General features: G+C 33.2%; 5 protein-coding genes across 6 annotated transcripts; 3 read left to right on the forward strand and 2 right to left on the reverse strand.

The window, feature by feature from the left end:
• The first annotated feature begins 1,489 nt into the window (after positions 1 to 1,489).
• LOC111905971 (F-box/FBD/LRR-repeat protein At1g13570) lies at positions 1,490 to 3,486 on the forward strand. The gene is made up of 3 exons (XM_023901705.3): positions 1,490 to 1,980; positions 2,144 to 2,293; positions 2,836 to 3,486. The coding sequence occupies exons 1-3, from the start codon at positions 1,762 to 1,764 to the stop codon at positions 3,124 to 3,126; spliced, it is 660 nt and encodes a 219-aa protein (XP_023757473.1). The 5' UTR covers positions 1,490 to 1,761; the 3' UTR covers positions 3,127 to 3,486.
• Positions 3,487 to 5,769: 2,283 nt separating this feature from the next.
• Positions 5,770 to 8,637, forward strand: LOC111905970 (F-box/FBD/LRR-repeat protein At1g13570). 2 transcript variants are annotated; one of them, XM_023901704.2, is made up of 4 exons: positions 5,770 to 6,081; positions 6,319 to 7,291; positions 7,406 to 7,555; positions 8,071 to 8,637. In XM_023901704.2, exons 2-4 carry the CDS (start codon positions 6,323 to 6,325, stop codon positions 8,362 to 8,364), a joined length of 1,413 nt encoding a protein of 470 aa, XP_023757472.1. In that variant the 5' UTR covers positions 5,770 to 6,081; positions 6,319 to 6,322; the 3' UTR covers positions 8,365 to 8,637. The 2 variants fall into 2 exon arrangements, with proteins under 2 accessions (XP_023757472.1, XP_023757471.1); XM_023901703.2 differs by having other exon boundaries at positions 5,770 to 7,291.
• Positions 8,638 to 10,611: 1,974 nt separating this feature from the next.
• Positions 10,612 to 13,110, reverse strand: LOC111905969 (F-box/LRR-repeat protein 13). Its single transcript, XM_023901701.3, has 4 exons — positions 12,920 to 13,110; positions 11,515 to 12,523; positions 11,137 to 11,235; positions 10,612 to 11,044 (listed from the first exon to the last, which is right to left on the reverse strand). The coding sequence occupies exons 2-4, from the start codon at positions 12,511 to 12,513 to the stop codon at positions 10,757 to 10,759; spliced, it is 1,386 nt and encodes a 461-aa protein (XP_023757469.1). The 5' UTR covers positions 12,514 to 12,523; positions 12,920 to 13,110; the 3' UTR covers positions 10,612 to 10,756.
• A 645-nt stretch (positions 13,111 to 13,755) lies between these two features.
• Positions 13,756 to 16,940, forward strand: LOC111905968 (F-box/LRR-repeat protein At3g58900). The gene is made up of 4 exons (XM_023901700.2): positions 13,756 to 13,909; positions 15,112 to 16,011; positions 16,100 to 16,255; positions 16,424 to 16,940. The coding sequence occupies exons 2-4, from the start codon at positions 15,127 to 15,129 to the stop codon at positions 16,706 to 16,708; spliced, it is 1,326 nt and encodes a 441-aa protein (XP_023757468.1). The 5' UTR covers positions 13,756 to 13,909; positions 15,112 to 15,126; the 3' UTR covers positions 16,709 to 16,940.
• A 2,031-nt stretch (positions 16,941 to 18,971) lies between these two features.
• On the reverse strand, positions 18,972 to 21,816 carry LOC111905967 (F-box/FBD/LRR-repeat protein At1g78750). The gene is made up of 4 exons (XM_023901699.3): positions 21,546 to 21,816; positions 19,887 to 20,847; positions 19,521 to 19,661; positions 18,972 to 19,410 (listed from the first exon to the last, which is right to left on the reverse strand). The coding sequence occupies exons 2-4, from the start codon at positions 20,823 to 20,825 to the stop codon at positions 19,120 to 19,122; spliced, it is 1,371 nt and encodes a 456-aa protein (XP_023757467.1). The 5' UTR covers positions 20,826 to 20,847; positions 21,546 to 21,816; the 3' UTR covers positions 18,972 to 19,119.
• Between the last annotated feature and the right edge of the window lie 1,716 nt (positions 21,817 to 23,532).

The raw sequence follows: 23,532 nt of genomic DNA on the forward strand, positions 1-23,532 counted from the left end.
TGCCTCAGCACACTCGGCCCGTTACCGCGATTCAGTTTATCACGCCTACATGGCTACATTCGCAATTGCTAAGCGCCAAATTGTCTCTCTAAATTCCTGTTTGCCAATTGGCGCCACGAATCGCCGGTCTTCTTCTTCGGCCATTGTGACGCCAACGCTATCATCAGTCTCATCTCACCTGATTCCGGCGTGTAACGTCATCACTATCATCATTACGAAAGAAAGGTTTTTTTTTTTTTTTTTGGGGTTTTTCGATATAAATCTTTTGATTTTTTCCCTCTTATGTACCTGAATCATTTCTAGTTCTGTTCGAATAAGAATATAAGGTATGATGGGTATTTGGTGGAATATACTCCTATATCACTATTTTATGTAGTATGCTCTACATCTATGAACATCTTTGTCAAGTTTGAGAGCTTTAATTTTTTGTGTGCATCACCTCACTTCGTATATAGCGACTTCACATTTGGCGCGAAGATACTGTTAGGTCTTGCTATTTGTTAAAGAAGGGTGACTAATAACCTAAGATTTCAGACTTATGGTCCTTGCGGTTTCGTCTCAGGCTCATGAGCCCTAGCTAAATCGAAATACATTTTTTGGTTTTTTCTTATATGAGTGAGAGTGTGAGCTTTATTTCTAAAACCCTAGTAATACCCCCTTTCATTTGTCTCTTTTATTTGGTTCACATTTATCCCACATATTTGTAATTTTCTCATTTCTTTGCATTTTAAACGGTATCATCACAAGTGGATATCTCGGTAGTCTCCTCTGCCTGTTTATTTATTTGTTTTTTTTTTCTTTCTCAATTTGTGGTTTCCACATAAACCTGAGTATGTGTGTGTAATGTTAATTTCTTTACTTATTATAGTTGATTCTCATTAGATTTTAGTGATTTTGGTGTTATTCTGCATAATCAAATCCTTGGTAAACTTTGTTAATTAGGAAAATTGTTTATTGTTTTTGCTCATTCGTTTTTATCAATATTATTCAAAAATTGTCTGTTTAAATATGTAATAGTTTTTAATCCAAATTAACAGAGACATGAAGAAATCCAAGGAAGGAAAGGCGTCAGAGGTAGATATGCTCAGTAACTTGCCGAATCCTATCCTTCATCTGATTCTTTCATGTCTTCCAACCACAGAAGAAGTTATTCGAACCAGCATCTTGTCTACACGATGGAGGCATGTATGGACTTTAGTTCCCTCTATAGACATAGATTATAACCGAGGATGGACGTCCGTTACAGAATTCAAAAAGAACAGCTTCGAAGAGTTTGTGTCTCAGGTTTTGGCAAACAAATCCACCGATTTGGATAGAGTTCGTTTAGATTGTGTGTTTTTCTACAATATTCCGACAATATGGAGGTGGGTTGATGCTGTTGTTAGCAGAAACGTTAAAATACTTGACTTGAGCTTTTGTACTCAAGGCGAGTATGAGGATATTGAGTTGCCCCATTCTCTGGTGACTTGTGGTTCGTTGGAGGTATGAAGGTTGTATCTGTTAGCAACTCGTCTAAGATTGCCTAAACTTACAGGTTTTGTTACACTTAGGGTTCTTGAGTTAAAAAGTTGCAATTTATTCAAGGATAGTTTGGTAAATGATTTTCTCAAAGGCTGCTCATCGCTTGAGGATTTGAGTTTGGTAGATTGTGTGACATACAAACTTGATCATTTTTGTATTTCATGTCCGAAGCTAAAGAATTTGAGAATTGATAACCGGAAAATATTAGATTCTGAAGATTGGGATTATCCAGTGGATGGCATGGGCAAACGCCTTCAGATTTGTTGTCCAAAACTGGTGTTTTTGGAATTTGCAGGTTTTATGGCTTTTAAGTTTATTTTGGAACGTCTTGATTCCTTGAAAAAAGTTGTGATTCACCCTTTAGATACATATGAATGGGCGGATGATAACGTATGTGAGTTGTTTGATGGATTTGCTCATGTGGAATCTTTGTCGCTTCGCATTTGCCTAATCCAGCAGGTAGATGCCTATTTTCATATGACATGCTTTGGCTTTTTTTTTTTGCTCTTTATTCTGGTATATGTTATGCTTTGGCCATTAGTTTTTATCATTTGAGTATCTACATGAATATTTATTATCATGAATAATAACTCCAAACCCTTATTTGCTGTCATTACTCTAGTTCATTAATCTACAAGATCTCCCTGAATCTTTACCTAATCTCAAGACTTTGGAGCTAATCACAACACGTGATGCCTTCAAGATGAACGTACTAATCCGAATTCTCATATGTTCTCCAAATCTGGAGTCCCTTCGTTTGACAATTCAAAAGGTATTCTCATACCAAAAATTATTTTTATGTATCACAATCTCATGTGGCTCACTTTCATGCATTCCTTGGTGTCTTGTGCATTTCAGATACTGAAATACATGGAAATTTTCACTCATTTACCATATAATTTGGGTTAATCTGGTTATATTTTATCAAATGAATAAATGGGATCGAAAGTTCCCAAAATGTATTAAAATGCTTAAAACCTTCTAAATTGTTACATTATATATATATATATATATATATATATATATATATATATATATATATATATATATATATTAATTTACAACATATAATATGTAAATATGCTTGATATAGAAATGTTTTATAAATTTAAAATCAATGAACATAAAGTGTGGAGGGATCAACCTAATCCATTTTGACCCGCACTAGAAAAATATCGCTTTTGACCCGAACACATTATCTATTGCATCCACCCATTTTGCACCTCAACATGAAAAACTTATGTTTTTGTTTGATGATTTAGCATTGTTTTAGTTCCAAAAACTTTAGAGTTCACCTTTATATTTTTAATTTAGGATCCATTGCATACATCAATTGCAACAGAAGATGATGATTTGGAATTCTGGGAGATGATGGAATATGACTGCATATTTGAAGGGCTTAAGATGGTAGATATGACGGGGATATCTTTTGTTCCACACCATTTGGGAATCATAGAGTTTCTGCTTCAGAGTTCACCAGTTCTTGAGACCATGAGCATCACCCCAAATGTGAACATGACTGATGAAAAATTAAGCTTTACGATAGAGTTACTGAGTTTTAAACGAGCATCACCAGAAGCTGAAATCATAATTGTTCAAGATTAGGCATAAATCATACTTTCATTTGAATTTCTAAATCTGTCGTTTTGCTTTTGATTTTGGTTTGTGATAAACCTCACTTCAATTTACAACTCCTCCAGCGAGATTGGGATAACACCAACAAAGTAAATGTGGTTTTTTCACGAAAAAAAAAGTCAAACAAAATCTAAGGGCTTTTCTATAATTAGCCCCTTTTAAATTATATAAAACTATAATATTACTCGTACCCTAGAAAGGTTCATTTTTTTGGTTTTTGGATATCTACATGTTTTGATCTTTTTTGCCTTATGTACTAGAATCATTGAAACTGTTTTGAAACAATGTATGATCTGTTTCTGATGATATATGAATGAAATCTGTTTATTATGATCTGTTTCTGATGATATATGAATGAAATCTGTTTATTATGTAGTCTACGCTTTGTTCCCTATGATATGTTCTCTGCCTTCTATTGTATCATCTGCATTTTGTCTTGTACTCCCAAAGGTGTAGGATAGAAAAATGACCATTTGCATGGTTGTGGGATGATTTTGGCCTTTGGGAAGGTGAGAAAAGCTGGTGTGGACAGAGGGATTGAAAATGACCATACCCTACTCTACCGTTATATAAACATCTTATAAATTCATATAACTGGTCAGTAACTTGCCAGAGGTAGATATGCTAATGTATTCCACTAAATAGTACAACCAATAAATGATATTTACAAATAGGACCCTACAATATATAAAGTAAGGTCCCGTTTAATAGACATCTTTCTAGGTTTAAACAAATCTTTCTGGCTGAATGGGCCGGAAAGATCGTTTGATTTGCACAAAAAAAATCGTCTTTCCCGGTAAGATGAGTCTTTCCCACAAAGCTACAAAATCTCATCCGAATGTAAAAAAAGACATGCTTTGGACAATTGTGCCCTCACAAAAAAAAGCCAGCATAGATATCCTCAATGCCTCCATCAGCCATCATCAGCTTCTCCCTTTGGTGATCTTCATCAACGGTCTTCGCTGGCTAGCCTTCCCCCGCCAAGCAACCTATTTTTCTAGAATCATTTGGGACCAAAGTTGGGACAAAATTTTTCTTGATGCATATATCCATGAAGTAATCACTAACGGTCGTGAGTGTACTACCCGTCAAACCAAACTCATGGAAGGTTGTAGCCGAAAAATTGGTAAAGGAACATAGTTTAGTTGTTGACCAAAAAAACATGAGAAACCACTACGACTACTACAAAGGAAAGTATCAAGCTTGGGTGAAACTTAAAAGCGAAACTAAAAATATATATGATCCTTTAACAAATAAATTTAATTTGGCTGACGGAGAATGGGAGATGGAGACGAAGGTAATATATGCTCATTGAATTTTAAAACAAATACTAGGTGGAGGAATTATGGCGAAAACACAAAAGGCATAGAATGGGGTTCGGAAGCCCTTGAATATATGACTACTTTGTGTGAGCAGATTGCCAATAAACTACTTTCACATGGTTTACTTTAGAGTTGTATGCACATTAGTATGTTATTTTTCAATTTAAGTATGTTTCTATTTAGATTTTAATAAATTTATGTTCAATTATTTTGTATGACAATTGGTATTTGGATTTTTAAATGATTATTGTGTAATTATTCAGCAACTTCATCCATCACAGTATAAAACAGCATGGTAATATGGTCATTTTTCATCATCTAGCACAGTCACTCAGATGTACAATCAAATAACATGGTTTTTTTTTTTTTTTTTTTTTTTTTTTTTTTTTTTTTCTGGTCAGAAAACTTTTCCAGACAACACTTTCCTAAACAGTAACTATCAAACGAGACCTAAATATGTACCCATATATTATACAAAGTAAATAAATAATGTCCAGTTTGATACTGCCCTTCAATTTGAGTACGAATAGAAGATTTACGTATGTTTAAACTATTTTGAAAATCAAGAAATAACTGTGCGGGAAGATCCTTTTTAAATATATTAGCCAATTGACCAAATTTTTTCCCAAACAAAATATAATCTATTTCCACATGTTTTGTTCTTTGGTGCAGAGAATTGGGTTAGAAGCTAAGTACTTGATACTTACATTGTCACAAAACACAACTGTAGTACGAGTTAAGAGACATGATCATCCCTATACTTGGCTTTGGCACTAGACTCAGATACAACATCTTGACGTTTGGAAGACCAAGACACAAGGTTGTAAGCAAGATAAACATAGTACTTTGATGTTTGGTTAGATCATGGAAAGTAATGGCTCATTACATAAGGAATTCCATTTGTTTAAATCTCATGATTTTTCATTCTTTTCCTAACCTTTTTATCGGAATGAACCAATCTTTGAGACTTATCAAACTCAACTTTTTTTTTTGAAAATATTTTCATCTTTAAAAACAATCCATAAATTTCCATTTAATTAAAGAATTTGCATAATCTTCAAAAAGACTCACAATTATATGAAATGTTTTTAGCGTTTGAAAAATATGATGAGTAAGACAAAAAATAAATAAGATGTGCTATTTTATAAAAACAGAATCTTTTTAAGAGTCAATTTTTATATAACATGTGAAGATTTGTATAGAAAATAAGAGCTACATCTCTAACACCAATTAAAAGGTGTACCTTGGATTTTACCTCATAGTCTTCTTATTAGTCTGTTAATATACTGCCTTGTAATGTGGAGATAGTTTAGCTAAACGTGGGTGTTGGACCCTGTATTTATACCCTTATAATCTGTTGAATGAAACACACAGAGAATTACACATGATCTTCAACTTTTTATCGATCCCTGATTATAATTCCCAGTGTGGCTCTTTTCATCCAAGTTGATCGCTAGGAGCGAATCGCCGATCTCCTTCCTTATCGGCCATATGATCACATGTGACGCTAACGCTATATATCACCAGTCATCATCCCATCCGATACCGACTACTTCACTTCCACATTAATTAACGATATCACTATCATCATTACGAAAGAAAGGTTCGTTATGATTATAATTTTTATGTACATGAATCATTCCAAGTTCTGTTTGAACAATATATGATGGGCATTTGACGTATATTATATTGTTTGTGTTGTACATTTGTGAAAATCTTTCTAATATGTGCGAGTTTTGATCTGGTGTCTTTATGCACCTGAATCATTCATTTGTATATAGAGACACTACATTTGGCAATATCTTCGGTTCTCTAATAATTGGATTATTAACATCACCAGAGGGATGAAGAAATCCAAGTTAGGAAAGGCATCAAAAAGGTTGGATATGGTGGATATGATCAGTGACTTGCCGGATTCTATTCTTCACTCGATTCTTTCACGTCTTCCAACTACGGAAGAAGTAATCCGATCCAGCATTTTGTCGACTCGATGGAGGTACTTGTGGACTTCAATTCCTTCTATAGACATAGATTATTCCCGAGGATTGATGCCCTTTAAAGAATTCAGAAACAACAAATTTGAAGAGTTTGAGTGTAGTGTTTTGGCAAACAAATCCATAGATTTGGATAGTTTTCGGTTATGTTGTGGGAATTACTTCAGTATGTCAAAAGTAAGGCGGTGGATTAATGCTGCCATCACTAGAAACGTCAAACTACTTGACTTGATGTTTCACCCGACGGAGGAAAGTAAAATAACTGAGGTGCCCCATTGTCTTGTGAATTGCAGTTCATTGGAGGTATTAAGGTTGTGTTTGTTGGGAGGATTATTTATGTTGCGTAATTATTCAGGGTTTCTGACAATTAGGGTTCTTGAGTTGAAAACTTGTATCTTAATAGACGATGATTTGGTAAAAGATTTTCTCAAAAGTAGCTGCCCATTGCTTGAAAACCTGAGTTTGGTAAACTGCATGACATCCACCATTACAGTTTTTTGTATTTCATGTCCAAAGCTAAAGAATCTGAGAATTGATAACCAGAAAGTACTTGATTGCAAAGAGTTGGGGGATGACATCGACATGTGTGATAACCTTGAGATTTTTTGTCCAAAACTGGTGTTTTTGGAGCTTTCAGGCCATGTAGCTTATAATTTTCTCTTCGAAAATCTAGTTTCTTTGAAGAAAGCTGAAATTCACCCTGAATTTAAGCTGCAGAGAGAATTACCATCTGAATCCATGGACACCATAGTATGTGCTTTGTTTTATGAAATTTCCAATGTGGAACTTTTGTCGACTAGCCTTTTCTACGACCATAAGGTAGATGCTTATTCTCATATGTTACGATTTGGCTTTTTATCAGTTAAGTACGTACATGCCTATTTATTGATATGAGTGATCAATCCAAACACTGACTTGCTGTCATTATTGTAGTGCATTAATCTAGAAGATCTCCCTAAATCTCTACCTAATCTCAAGACTTTGGAGATAACCACAATAGCTGATGCCTTCAACATGGATGTACTAATCCAAATTCTCACTCGTTCTCCAAATCTGGAGTCTCTTCATTTGATAATTGAAAAGGTATATATTCTCATATCAACTGTTATTTTTTTGTATCACATTCTTTGGTATCTTATGCATTTCAAATTCCTGAGATAGGCGGAAATTTTTGGTCATTTTCCATTTTAAATGGGTTGATCTGATTATGTTTTATCAAATGATCAGTAAAATTAAAAAATTAGCTAAAACTGAAACGGGCCAGTGGGTCGATATGATCGAAGGTGCCCTAAGTGTGTTGAAATGCTTACTATTGGGAATAAAAGGATCAAAATAGCTGTATGCTATTGTGTTTTAGTACTCAAATCAGTGAGCAAAAAGGTGTTTTCTGGTATGGAAGATAGAGGAAACATGGGCTGTAGGCAAAGCTGAATTTTTATTCATAAAAAGGAACTAAACTGTATTAATTTAGAATTTTTATTTACTTATGAAGGTTTAATTTATAACTTAGAGAAGCTTATATTAATCTTGAAGATGAAAAGTTACCTATTTGAACCTAAGCATCAATGTTCTGATTTTTTATTTTTAAAAAAATTTAGGATCCACCGTGTTCATCATCTCTAACAGAAGCTTCCAGTTTGGATTTCTGGGAGATGGAATGCCCCTTTGACTACATATTTGAACGGCTTAAGATGGTAAAGATGACTTGTATATCTGGTGTTCCACACGAGATGGGATTCATAAAGTTTCTGCTTGGGAGTTCACCGATTCTTGAGACTATGAGCATCTCCCCAAGTGGGAACATAACAGATGGAAGATCAACTTTTTCAATCGAGTTGCCGAGGCTTCGTCGAGCATCACCAAAAGCTGAAATCATATTTGTTCAAAAGTAGGTGTAAATGATATTTTATATCTCAATCTCTGCCTTTGATTTTGATTTGTGATCGATCTCACTTTGATAAGCAACCCCTCTTGTGAGGTTGGGTAACAACAAATATTTTTTGTGGCCTTCTCAAAAAAATTCGGAAAAGCTAAGGGCATTTCTATCATTAACCCTTTATAAAACATATAAAACTATAGTCGGTCTCTTCCTCCTCGAACCTGTAATGAAAGGTTCACCTTTTTTTTTAATGGTTTTTGAATATCTTAATAATCTTTTTGCCTTATGTATGGATGTACCTGAAACATTTCAAGTTATGTTGGAATAATAAATTATGTGTATCTATGGAATATGAAAGAATTTATAATTTAGCATATCTGTTTCTACTCTACATTTGTAAAGATTGTTGAATTGTGAAAATAGTTGTTAGTCCATTGATAACTAGTACAACGAATAAATAATATTTACACATAGGACCCTACACTCTTAGTGAGCCGAGGTTCACATATGCTTACATTGTTCCAAAAATCAAGAAATAACTATGTAGGAAGATGCTTTGTAAATATATCGACAAATTGATGAGTAGATAGAACATACAAAACACAAACATGATGAAAGACATTTCCTAACAAAATGTAAATCTATTTATACATGTTTGATTCTTTGGTGCAAAGAATTAAATTAGAAGTTAAGTACATGACACTTACATTGTCACAAAAAATAATTGTAGTACAAGTTAAGGGACATGATAACTCCTTATACGGGCTTTGGCACTAGACTAAGAAACATTGTGTTGACGTTTGGAAAACCAAGACACAAGGTTGTAACCACGATAAACGCAAAACCTTGATGTCTATTTAGATCAAGGAAAAAGAATGATTCATTACATAAGGAATACCATTCCTTTAGTTCTTGTAACTTTTCATTCATTTCATGACCTTTTTTTTTCATTTGTTTTCCCCTTCTAATAAAGGATGACCATTTGCATTTGATATGTTTAGTTTCCTCGCAACGCAACTTGTTGCCCGTTTTCCATCCCACTCGTTGTACGATGATAACAAAGTTCTATTATATTAATATATTACGTTGTTGTGCATATTTATAATGACCAATCACATTGATATCCTATCTCAACAAAACTTGTGATATGTTCAACATATCGTTTGAAATCACAAAAGTATATTGCCTATAATGAAAAAAAACACATTTCTATTTTACATAGAAACTATACTACATAAAATAAAAATCGGTCTAAAGTACGTTGCTACTGTGTTCATTTAACCCAAAATTTAATACATCTCCATAACACAGTTGTCCTATCTTCCAAGTAAAATACAAACCTTTTCCATAAACCGACAGTTTGTATTTTTTTAAAACCAAAAATTTAGGTTCATTTGGGTTTATTTGTCATTACATTGCGTCGTTTAGGTATATCATTTAACAGTTATTAGTTTATATTGAGAGAGTTATAGTCTTAGTTACTAAAAACTATATTTAATTACAGAAAAGAAGACGTATTTTCTAGTAATAATTGAAAATGAAACAACATGAAGCACGGTACCACAAAACTCCAATTCCAAAAGGCATCCACATGAGACATTAATGAAATCTAATTAGTGCATAATTTAGCCCGATAGGGTATATAAAGAAAAGACGACATAATCATAGATGATCGCATCCTCGTTAATAGTTATAACAAATTTCTTTTTCCACAAGTAAAATTTAGTGTATATCATAATAAGGTTAATGTATCAAATGACAACAAATAATACTTTTAATTTGCTTTTGATGAGGTAGTTAAGTAATTTATCTTCTAATAATACTCAATAGGGTATTAAACTCTTTTTTGGTTTTTATATTACATAATTGGATGAGACCTCAATATGGTAAAATAGTTTTTTTTTAATCTCATTTGGAACCCAATGTCACAGAATTTGTTTCACTTATTATAGTCACCTGGCTTCCACATGTCGTCCATGTGGATATTTTAAAGCTAATTATAACATTTAGATCTCGCAATAAGAAAATGCAAATACAATAGGTTTAGGTTTAAGTTTACAAAATATGAAGTCACATTAACCAATGTACCATGACCTTTGTCTTTACTGGTTTTATAATCAAGCTAAAGCCTCGATCTATTCTCCAAAAAAATGTGTTATATCCACTTTTTTCCATGACTATGTCGTCACTTTGAAATTTTACATGTAACTATAGTTAGTTTAAATTGAGAGAGTTATAGTCTTAGTTACTAAAAACTACATTTAATTACAGAAAAGAACACACACATATTTTCTAATAATAATTGAAAATGAAACAACATGAAGCGGGGTACCACAAATCTCCAAATCCAAAAGGCATCCACATGAGACAAAATGAAATTTAGTTACGGCTTACAGTTTAACAAGTTAGGAAGACTTGGGAGAGTTGATCAGTTTGACAGTTGAGGAAGCCTTGTGAAAATTTGAAACTTTCTTCATAGCCTCCATTGAATTCTCATGTATGTACATGTCTTTGTTATCCCAAATGAAAACCATTTCCTCCAGTGCATTCCCATGCTCAAGTAAGCATCGTGCTACATTTAGTTCCCACTCTAGTCCATCGAATTCAACAAACTCCACCTTTCTCACCTTACGAGCCAAGATTTTCATTGCTGCAGCTTTTTCTAGATTCCAGTATTCCCGCTCAAATATTTGCTAGAAAGATCATCAAAAAAAATCATAAGTTGTTAAAGCTTGCAATGTAAAAGTCTCAAGGTAAAAAAAAAAAAAATCACTAAAGAAAATACCATCTCATTTGTCAATGCAACTGGGGCATAGTCATCAATTGTTAGCTCCAAAGTCTTGAGATTAGGTAGAGATGTCCAGACATCTACTTGTGACAGGCACTAAACCATAAAGACAGCAAGTAAGGGTGTGGAGGTTATTACTCATGGCAATAAATAAACATGTAGGTGATCAGATGATAAAGATTTAATGAAAACCTATATATAGGCATGTAGGTGCTAAACTTTTGCCATTTTCACTTGATATAAGAATTTTAACATTTGGCAAGCATTACACAACAGATAAGGCAAAGATTTCAACAGATGCACTACAATAACAAAAAAAAAAAGAAACATTTTAACCGAAATGAAAAGTTAAGCACAAGTAGAGTAAAAATCTACCCGTAGAACGATGTAAAGGTTGAGCGACAAATATTCCACATGAGAAATTCTAGACAACGATAATCCTTCGGGATTTATACTTTCGGCATGAATCATAGCTTTCTTCAAGCAATCTAGACTTTCAAAGAAAAAATTCAAAGCTATACGACCTATAAGCTCCAAAAACACCAGTTTTGGGCAACAAATCCGAACCTCAGGACACATTGACTCAAGTTCTTCTTCTTCTCCATCCCATTGCTCAAATCGTATCATTTTCTGGTTAACAATTCTCAGGTTCTTGAGGTTCGGGCATGAAATACTAACAACATCATGTTCATCTATCAAGCAGTGTATCAAACTCAATTCCTCAAGCAACGAGAGACTTTTAAAAAAAAGTTCTAACTTTTCATCCTCGCATGCAAACTCAACAGCGTTTAACTCAAGAACCCTGAGTGTCAGAAACCCTGTCAACTTAGGCAAACGTAAACCACGTCCGAACAAAAACAACCTTAATACCTCCAAGGAACCGCAACTCACTAGAGAAAGGGGAAGCTTGATATCCTCAAAGTCCCACCTATTTATCCAATGATCGGGATGGATGGTATGAGCATCCTTATACTGCTCCCTAGGCCGAAATATCAAGTCAACTACTTTGACCTTTCTCCCAACTGCAGCTTCAATCCACTGCCTTACTGTTGACATACTGTAGTCATTCGCACAACATAAACGAAAACTATCCAGATCCAGTGAATTCTTTAATAAAACTGAATACACAAACTCTTTGAATTTTCTTTTTTTGAATTTCTTCTGGGATGTAAGTCCTCGAAGATAATCTATGTCTATAGAGGGAACTGAAGTCCATAAGTATCTCCATCGTGTCGACAAGATGCTGGTTCGAATTACTTCTTCAGTACTTGGAAGACCCGAAAGGATCAAGTTAAGAATATGATCTGGCAGTTTACTGAACATATCAACCCCATCGTTAGGTTCTGATGCTTTTGCTTGCTTGGATTTCTTCATGCCTTTGGTACTGTATGTCAAAAGTTATTAACAGCAGTAATCAAAGAAGGACATTTTATCAAACACTTTGTGAACAGCATGAAGGTACAGCTTCTACTCAAAGTGAAACAACATAAGTTTTACAAATCTCTGTTTCTCATGTGTGAGATTTTCTGTCTACACCCGGGGTTAATAATAATATCATAATGTGGCAACTTGGCATTTCAATTTTACATCCACTTTATTGTACTGCTAATTATTCGCACCTGATAGACCATAACGTTCCTATGTATTATCTCATCTCATCTCATCTCATAGAGAATAAGTTTAAACATATCATTCACTACTATAAACCCTAGATAATCACTAATGAAAAGAACCAAATTCAAATATTGTAGCTGAAATTAAAGATATTTAAGAGACATACCAGAATTCACATTTGTTTCCCAACGGATTGATCGGTGTATCTGCGTCGTAATCGTCCCTCACTCCCTGCTACTCTCCTAGTAATCGTCTAGTAATCGTCTAATCAACGGATTGATCGGTGATTCCAAATTGATGAAGTTATCTTTTATGGGCCTCCAAAATAGGGAGTTGGGCGCTGGTCCAGGTTTAACAGGCCCTGGGGCCTGGCAGTAATCACATGGTAACTCGAAGAACATTATAACAAATTTCTTTTTGGACAAGTATTATTATTTGGTATATCATTGTCAACACCCAATAATACTTAATTTGCTTTTTTAATTTATTTATTTTTTAGTTATATTCAATTGGATACTATTTTCTTTGTACATTAAACCACCGAATAAGATTTTATTCCAGTAAAATTCTTTTATCCAGTATGTCATTGACCGGTTTTTAATTAACATAACATACCCATTAAAAACCTATTTTTTTATGCAATTTTACTTCCAAAAAAACCAAATGCAATATAATGTTGGAGAGTTTGTTCATTTACCGGTTTTCAATTAACATAACATACCCAAAAAAAACCTAAAAACCTATGTTTTTTTATGCAATTTTACTTCTAAAAAAACTAAAAAAATCAAATAATAATTGAAATGGATTTTTTTTTCTTTTTTAGAGTTCTTAAAAAACCCGACCAGTTTAGAACCGATATATATATATTTTGTAATGGACCCCAACTTGGTGGTTATTTAAAAGGAAAAATATTTTTAAATTATTTTCTTTAGTATTAAGTTAGTTTAGTTAATTTTCCTAAAAATAAAATTTGGAAAGGATACGTATTCTTTCCCAAAAAATATTGGATTTTATAAACATTAAACAACGATGCTTTTTACGGGCACTTGGAAATAATAAAAAACTATACGAAACCCTACTCTCTATCGTGAGAAATCGAGCGAACGAAGGATGAGCGAAGGTTTTGAGTTCCGATCAAGATTTTTCGCCATTTAAGGTAAACTAGAGGATCAAAACTTCGAATTAAGTACATTTGTCATTATATTTTTGTGTTTAGTGTTGTTTGGTCGAGTCTCGTACCCTAATTCGACCAAAACCCCGAAGTTATCAATCGGTTTATGCTTTGAATTTTAGATTTTTAGGGACTATGATACCTCTTTTCTGTTTGAATAAATTACAATATTGAAAAGAATGGCTGAAATCAATGCTAAAAGTTTTGGTTATGGCAGAAAAAATATAGCTCTGCACTTTCTGGTAAAAGAGGCAAGGAAAGTGGATTTGGTAATTTTAATCGGATATCAGCTAAGCCTAATGCCTTAGTTAATCTGGGCTTAATCTAGGAATGTAGGCAGAAAACAAAATAAATGATGTTACCCAGTGATTCACCACCCACCTGTCAATCTTACCATTCTTCTTCAGCTTGGTCTTGAAGACCTTTTAACATCTATGGCTTTTGTTCCATGGTGCTGCATAACTCCCATATGTCGTTTTTTTCCAATGCTTTAGTTATCATCACATCTCCAACATTCTTCTTTGGTTGCATCATCATAGTTAGAGATGTGGTGATATAGTCAACATGGCATAGTTCTCTGATATTTCTTCTTCATCTCCTCAACAATAATATACACATCCATCTATCCCGCCATTATTCTGGTTATTCTTTCTTGATTTTCAATTGTGGTTCATACTCTTCTTTCCTAGTTATCATCTTCTACTAGCCTTTTTCCTTTTGATTGTTCAATTGAATTATTATTTAATTTGTGTGTATATATAATTATATCGTCCTCTTTGCTCACTTAAGTGGTAGAATTATCCCATTCAAGTTCATCTTGTCTTGTAGTGTGATCAAAATCCCAAATCCAGCTTGCTTCCTCTTCAAACTACTCAGACACCTTTGCATGAGTAGTTAGAAGTTTTGGATTTGCCGAGTGCTAAAAAGATAATTCTTTAGCTTTGGTTCTGAGTAGTTAGAAGCTGTACCATCTTGTTAACTACCATATTAACATATCTATACAAAAAGATTATGTGTAGTGTATTTAATAATTCCTAACATGAAAAACCATAGAGATTGATATCAATTTTGTTGCGAAAACATATGTCATTTCACTTTATGTAGAAGCTGTATCATGAGATGTGATTCAAAGATGTGTTTGCTTCTCTATATAATTTTTGTTCATGTCATTGTATTTGTCACCACAGTAACATAACAAAGGCATGGAGAATTCGAAGCAATCAAGAACATCAAAAGACAAAGATGGGGTCGATATGTTTAGTAAATTACCGGAACCTATTCTTCACTTAATTCTTTCACATCTTCAAGGTACAGAAGAAGTAATTCGAACCAGCATTTTGTCAAGAAGATGGAGGAATTTGTGGACTTCAGTTCCCTCTATAGACATAGATTATTCCCGACGATTGAATCCCTATCAAGGATTCAAAAAGAACAATTTCGAAGAGTTTGTGTCTCGGGTTTTGGAAAACAACTCTCTCGATTTGGATAGTTTCCGTTTATCTTGCGCGAATTACTGCAATATGTCGATAGTGAAGCAGTGGATTGATGCTGCTGTTAAAAGAAACGTTAAAGTACTTGACTTGATGTTTTGTATTGGAGATGAGTATGATGAAATCGAGTTGCCTAATTCTCTCATGACTTGTGATTCTTTAGAGGTGTTAAGGTTGTATTTGTTTGGACGTTGTCTACATTTGCCTTATAGATGTAAAGGGTTTTCGCGACTTAGGGTTATTGAGTTGAACGATATGATGTTATTCGATGGTGGTTTAGTAACGGATTTGCTTAAAAAGTGCCCATTGCTTGAGGATCTGAAGCTCAAGAAGCTCGTGTTTGGTGAAAAGATGGAAATGGTGGATGGAGATTTCCATAGTAGCATTCAAATTTCTTGCCCAAAACTGGTGTTTTTGGAGTTAACAAGTTATCTAGGTAAGTTTAATTTTACCTCGAAAGGTTTAAACTCCTTGAAGAAAGCTGTGATTAACCTGAATGGATCGCTACCTGAATTGATGAGGCGCAACATATGTGAGTTGTTTGCTGGAATTTCTCATGTGGAATCTTTATCGCTCAACCCTTTCACCATCCTTAAGGTAGATGATGCTGATTCTCTTTATAAAATGCAAAGTTTTTTTCATTTTGGTTAAAACTTCAAACTCTTATTTTTTGTCATTATTGTAGTGCATTGATGCTGCATCTTTACCTAATCTCAAGACTGTGGAGCTAAGGATAACAATGGATGACTTCCCCATGGATGACCTCATCCAAACTCTTCAACAATATCCGCGTCTGGAGGCTCTACATTTGATCATTCAAGACGTATTCTCATATCAAAGGGTATTTTTTTTTTATGCATCTCTTTCACACTTTCATTGGTGTGGTGTCTTATATATTTCAGATTCCTAACATAGGCTTAATAGCGGGAAATTAACCTAAATAAAATAGAAAAATACCAATAATGAAATGGGTCAAACTTACGTTTTTTTTTTTGATGATGTACTGTAGAGGAATTCGTGGCAATCTGCCCACCTGAAGTTGAATGAAGTTGAGGCAAGAAGAATCTTGACTCGCCATCTGAGAAGAGTGGAGTTTGTTGAATTCAATGGAGAAAATCCGAGTCTATTGATGGCACGTTCGTTACTCATGTATGGAGATGCATTGGAGGAAATGGTTTTCAGTTGGGGTGACAAAGACAAGTACCCTCGCAAGTCAATGGAGACTTTGAAGAAAATGTCAAAATATCGCAAGGCTTCTTCAACTGTCAAGCTCATAACTCTTCTAAGAGAATGATGTTACAAGTTTTTTTGTAGACTGTGAGAAGTACATGTCTTGGGGTCACTAGATTTCTTGATCTCAGTTTAATCCTTTATCCTTTTAAATTCTTGCAATACCTATGCTAGAAAATATTTGTTTAGTTCCTGAATTCTGTTCATATTGTATAAAAACTAGGAGTCTCCAACAAACGTTTCAGTTTGGTATTGGCCTAAAAACAAAACTAAATCATAATAATTTGTCTTGGTAACTCTTATCTTTTGCTCATGCTTGATTTTGGGAGGGAAATATCTTCGGATTATTATTTAAAAAAATGATGTCATGATATTGGACAGTTGTGTTGGGAGATACTAAATTTTGGGTTAAATGCACACCATAGCAACATAGCTGTTAATGTTATTAATAGTAGAATATGTTATTAAAAAGCAAATAGTTTTGTTTTTAGATAACGTATTTGTTTGTAACGATTTTGAATACTAGCTTTTATGAGCCATAGATCATAGATCATGAAGATGATTATTATTTAAAATTGTATCTAGATGAGTAGGTTTGCAAGAATCCTTAAGATTTTGCTTAGAATTATTAATATATTTTTGGATTTGTTGTATTTTTAATAGAATATCTTTATTAGGGATACAATTCATTAAGATTTTGTTAGACATAATCAAACAATTTAAGTATGAATTTGATTAGCTTGATTATTAAAAACGAGCCCTATTTTAACAAAAATTTCAAATTTTGTAGAATTAACAGTTAGAATAATTCGAAATGAAATTATTATGGAGAAATAAATTTAATAACAAGAATTGAATAAAATACTTTCAGATACTACCTTCATTTAATAACAAGAATTGAATAAAATACTTTCAGATACTACCTTTATTGATTAGGCTTGAATTACAATCATTGCATAGATCTGGAGAAAAGATTATTTGAAAATCTAGAACCTTTGAACATTGACTAGTAGATAAAGAAACTCTTGGGGTTTTTCTAGACATGAGATAAACATTTTAGAGAATGAAAGTTTTTTTTCCTCGAATGCCTATAACTAGAAACATTACATCTTAGTTATAGTAGTCTTAGAGTCTTGAAACCCGAAACCGGAAGTTTACTGGCTTTGCGAATAATCGAATTGAATCATCGTTGAAATGACCGAAAGTGGAATTAATCATTTCTTTTATCACTCTTTGAATCACCTTTTGAAAAGTTTTTTTGTCGTTTGCAACCAACAACAGTCTTCCTTTTGATAATAGGTCGTTTTTGTAATTATCAAATATATTCCCAAATCGTTTGTTTTCTGATCATAATTGGTTAGTACGAACAATGTCCCTGCAATTTTCTTGATAAAATTTTGATAATAGATATTTTTACATAGTGTATTTATACGGTGTATACTCGCACAATGTATACTCACATGTACGTATTTGAAAATTACACTTTTTATAAAGAAATGAAAATTACACTGTGTGAGTATACACCACGTAATCACTGAGCAACTAATACGTAAAAAATGATGGGTTTTGATACAAAATATAAGTTTGTTTTTCATAAAATCGGCAACGGAAGACTTTAAAAATAACAAATTTATTTTTAGTTCACAACAAAACGAAACCATCATGGATCCATTAATAGAGTTTAGAATGAAATAAAAGCACAACCAAAGAATGTTTAGAATGACAACCTTTGAAGCCTTTGAAACCACTTGGTTTTGGGGTGTTGATAAAGATGGAAAAATCAAAGAATATGATCTTCTCTACAAGTATCCACCATCAAGATTAAGGCATTTGGAATGCTAGTTTCTGTGACAACCGTCAATTTTGGTCAAACAAAGTCAATAAAAGTCAACCAGATCAACTCAACTCGTATCAGAATTTTAGGAGAAATGTGATATTCCCTAATATTAATAATGTACTATTGGCAAGTTATAATTCAAAGTACTTCTCTTTTTACCAATTATTAAATATAAACCCTAATTAGGGTTAGTAATGGTATACTATGTGACAAATTCATAACAAATGTTACATATTCAGATTTTTGGTGAATTCGTTACCAAATGCGACAAATTCTTTACTTGGCTTAAACACTCAAACGTTAACGAAAGAATTAGGAATCATCCTAAATTTCGTGTAATGTGTTCTTATTTTTAATAATAATGATTTTTATAATAACTTGACCTTATATGATTCAAATCAAGTAACTATACATCATTTTACCACTTTTTATAAAATCACAAACTTTTATAAAAATTACCCATTTTTTATAAAAATAAACTAAAGACACATTTTGTCCTATATGATTATTACCTCCTTTTAAAAGTAGCATTATTTAAATAAATCGTCATGCTTGACTAAGGGTGCAACTAAGCCGAGTCAAGTCAATATAGTGTTGTAAAAAGGGTAAATATGTAACTTTGAATAATCTCATGAGCTCTACTCGACTTTAATTACACTTCTAAGTTTGACAACTGAAGAAGCCTTATAAAATTTCGAGACTCGATTCATAGTCTTCATTGACCTCTTATGGAACCTGGTTTCATCACCCCAACTGAAAACCATTCCCTCCAATTCATTTCCATGCTCCAACAAGGCACGTGCTAAATCTAGTTTCGGCTTTTCTTCATCGAATTCAAGAAATTCGACCTTTTTCAGATGACGAGTCAAGATGCTCATTGTTGCAGCTGAAGCTTCATCTTGATTCCACATGTCCAATCCATAAACATTCTAGATAATCAAACAAAAGCACATGTGAGAAATGGGATAAGTGAAAGTGAGCCACATGCTTCAAGATTGTGATGCATAAAAAATGTTATTTCATTTGAAAATATATATACCTTTGGAAAGATTAAATGGAGAGACACTAGATCCGGAAGACATTTGAGAAATGGGATGAGCATATGCAAGGCATCAACTTTTAGCTCCAAAGTCTTGAGATTGGGTAGAGATATAGGCTCATCTTCATCTGACCAATAGTACTACACCACAATCACAACAAGTAAAAGTTTAGAGGTTATTTATTATTCATGAGAACCAATACTAGGTACTTGAAGCCTTGTTCTTGTTAACTCCATTAAGTCAAAAAGAAACAAAATCAGAATGTTCTAATCTTAACTTTCAGAAGATGCAAAAAAGAAGAAATTCCACTGCAAAATGTTATAACCGAAAATGGATCACTGTTTAAAAAGAGTATACACATCTACCTGTTCAACACAGAGAAGGCTGATTGACAACGATTCCACTTTAGACATATTACGAAACAAATCATCAGTGGATTCTTCAAATCTAAACAAATCTTGAGCATGAATCACAGCTTTCTTCAAGGAATACAGACTGTCAAACAGAAATTTCATAGCTACATAACCAGTTAACTTTAAATACACCAGTTTTGGGCAAGAAATCGTAAGACTTAGACACATCTTCCAATCTAAGTCTAGGTCCTCATCAGTAACTTCTTCTCTGTTATCAATTCTCAAATTCTTGAGCTTCGGAGATGAAATAACAAGAGAATAGGCACTGCAGTCTCTCAAACTCAAATCCTCAAGCAATGGACAGCCTTCAAGAAAATATTTTAGTAAATCATCACCAAATAAGTCAACTTGGGTCAACTCAAGAACCCTAAGTGCCTGAAACCCTGTAATATTAGGCAAACATAGACGACATCCGAGCAAACACAACTTTAACACCTCCAACGAACCACAAGTCACTAAAGAATGGGGCACCCGAATATCCTCGGACTCGTCTATCGGGCAAAACATCAAGTCAAGTAGTTTGACTTTTCTCATAACAGCTGCATGAATCCAATGCCTTATGGTTAACATACTGTTGATATTCGCACACCATAAGCGAAAACTTTCCAAATGTTGGGGTTTGTTTAGGAAAAGCCAATACACAAACTCTCTGAATCTGTTACTATCCCATTCTGGGAGATGATCCAGTCGACGGACATAACTTATGTCTATGGAGGGAACTGAAGTCCACAAATACCTCCATCTTCTCGACAAAATGCTGCTTCTAATTGACTGTTGTGTACCTTCAAGACGTGAAAGAATCAAGTGAAGAATATGATCCGGCAAGTTACTGATCATATCAACCCCATCTAATTCGCCTTCTGATTTCTTTGCTAGCTTGGATTTCTTCATCACTCTGTTACTTTAGTGATTTCTATAGCAAATCATTGAGAAAGATATTCAACACACACAGACATTTAATCAAACAGATTGTGAACAACCATTTATTATGTGAGGTTATCTATTTACACCTATTTATTAGATTGGGGACTAATGGCATAATATGGCAACCAAGTATGTCAATTTTACATTCATGTCGTTGCATTGAATAACAAAAAAATAAAGTTTGAAATTATAAATAAATAAATAAAAAAAAAAAATCAAAACTAAAATTAATTGACAATCTAGAAATTAAATACTTTTTATGAAATTTAAGGGTTAATGTCATGGGATGGGATTCTAAAATTTTACACTTTGTATTTTGATCTCCATAAGTTAAGCTTGACTCTCACAGAGGCCTCATAGGTATAAATCTTATATCAGTATACTGTCATGGAAGTTGTAACCTTCCAAGCTTCAAAAACTTCAAACATTAAAAGCAAATAATAAAATTGAAAACTAAACCCTACATGATCATTAACCTTTCAAACTTCAAAAACTTCCGACATTACCAATATATAAATATAAACCGCAGATAATCATCAACCAAACAAATCGAAATCCAATAATAAAACTAAAATTAAAGATATTTGAGAAAAAAGAGTATACAAAGAACATATAAACCTTAGATAATATCTAATAACAAACCGTATTCAAACTACAAACAAAATGAAATACATTTGAGAAAGATACCTGTTTAACGATTTCGTTTGTTTCCCGCCAATCTGAGCATGCAACTGCGGCGAAACCTGATCGTAGCCAAGTAATCGACCACGATTGTTGATTTATTTCTTCCTTCTGTCTCGATTTGCTGATAACATGTTTTTATGGCCTCAGTTTGGGCCTAACTGACTAGGCCCAAGGGTTCAATGCTTAACTGACTCTGGACTAGGCTTATATAACAAGAGAATAAACGTTGAAAATATAACCTTCTCTCTCATATATGTGATAACAAAATAATTATTTACATTAAGTTTAATTACTTACAAATAAAGGTGCGTCTATTGTTTGTGAACTGAAATAAAAAAAAAATATTAAATTTTGATTCTTTTTTAAATGGAAAATTTTTACTTTCATTTACTTTTTTTTTCTTGCAATAAAACCTCTTTGCTATACTTTTTTTACAAAGTGAATGAACGAAAATTCTAATTTAATCTTTTATAAACCCAATTCTATCTATTTGGTCATGTTAAAAATTCCAAACAAATTGACGCAGCAAATTTACACAATAAAAATGAAATTTTAAGCCAAGTAGTGTATTAGATAATGCAATATGTTCATCCATTTTGGACAATATGTTTTTTCATTTAAGTGCATATCTTAACTCCCTAAAATAACTAAATTCAACTCATATTATGTGAAACGATGAGGTGTGATGTATCCGATGGAAAAAAAAAGTATATCTCTTATCAAGTTTGTATCTAATCCAGTCTACCTTATTGGACACAATTTGTATTCATAGGAAACATTGGTTTTTTATTATTGCCAATTTTTCCCATAACCACTTCACATATATGTTGCTCCCAAGTCCTAGTTCGTACTAATGTTTGCTTAACTACCTTCCGCCAATCACCACAAGAGTTGTCAAGGATATAGTGCACAAGAGATTGCATTATTTTTAAGAAAACTTGGTTTTGATAAGGATAATGCTATTTGTTTCACTCAATCAAGATGGGATAGTAGTCTTGATGCTTTGAAAGAACTCTTCCCCAAATCTTACACAAAGGTGAGACATAATATAAAAAAAAGAACATTTGAATTTCTTGATGTAATTTGAGTTATTGATTGAATGATTGATTGATTTCAGAAGGAAATAATGCCAATGGACAAGAGAAGTCAAAGTTTCTTAAATCTGAATATGAGAAGGTGATTAACTTCTACATATGTTTACAAATTGATGTAATCTTTTTATTTTTTCATGGTAAAGAGGAGGCCGAATCCATCTTCTTTGAATATCATGTATAATCCTACTTTATACAAAGGTGAATATATGTGTTTTTACCTTTTAGTCATTTATGTATTGTGATATGTGCATATTTGGTCATATATTTTGTTTAATATCTTAATACTTTTTGGCTATTTTGTCTCAATTATTGGACAAAAGGTACTTAATTATGTTTAAATTGTATTTTCAGGCTACAAGACATGCTCAAGTTAAAAAGGAAGCGGGATTAGCAATCGGAAGCTCGGGAATTAAAGAAAGAAGTTTTTGAAGCCAAAAAGTTGAAGGACTCGACGAGTTGGGCATCAACTCAACAAGAAGATAGGAATATTCGCGAACCATCAGGTGCCTTACCGTGCACGGGATTTAAGTGATGGACTCGTCGAGTCGCCCCTGTTTTCAGAAAACTATATAAAGGGCACAAATACCCGAGACATGGACTTTTCCTCTGGATCTTTTGGCGACTTATCTGCGATTAGAAGGTGGAAGCTCTTGAATTCGAAGATCAACCCTATAGATTGATTTGGGAGAGATCAAAGGCAACATATACTCTCTTTTTCTTAATCTATTGCACAATACTATGTTTTTACTTATGGATTTCGTTTTTGAGATATTACTTGTTGTAGATATGAGCTAAAACTCATTACTTATGTTTAGGGTAGACTATCTTGTTAATATGGATTGAATTTATGAAATGGATTATTTGATTTGGTGAAAATTGTTTTGTTAAGCTTGTAA

Source organism: Lactuca sativa, chromosome 7 (assembly GCF_002870075.4).
Source record: "Lactuca sativa cultivar Salinas chromosome 7, Lsat_Salinas_v11, whole genome shotgun sequence".
In the NCBI taxonomy this organism is placed as follows: Eukaryota; Viridiplantae; Streptophyta; class Magnoliopsida; order Asterales; family Asteraceae; genus Lactuca; species Lactuca sativa.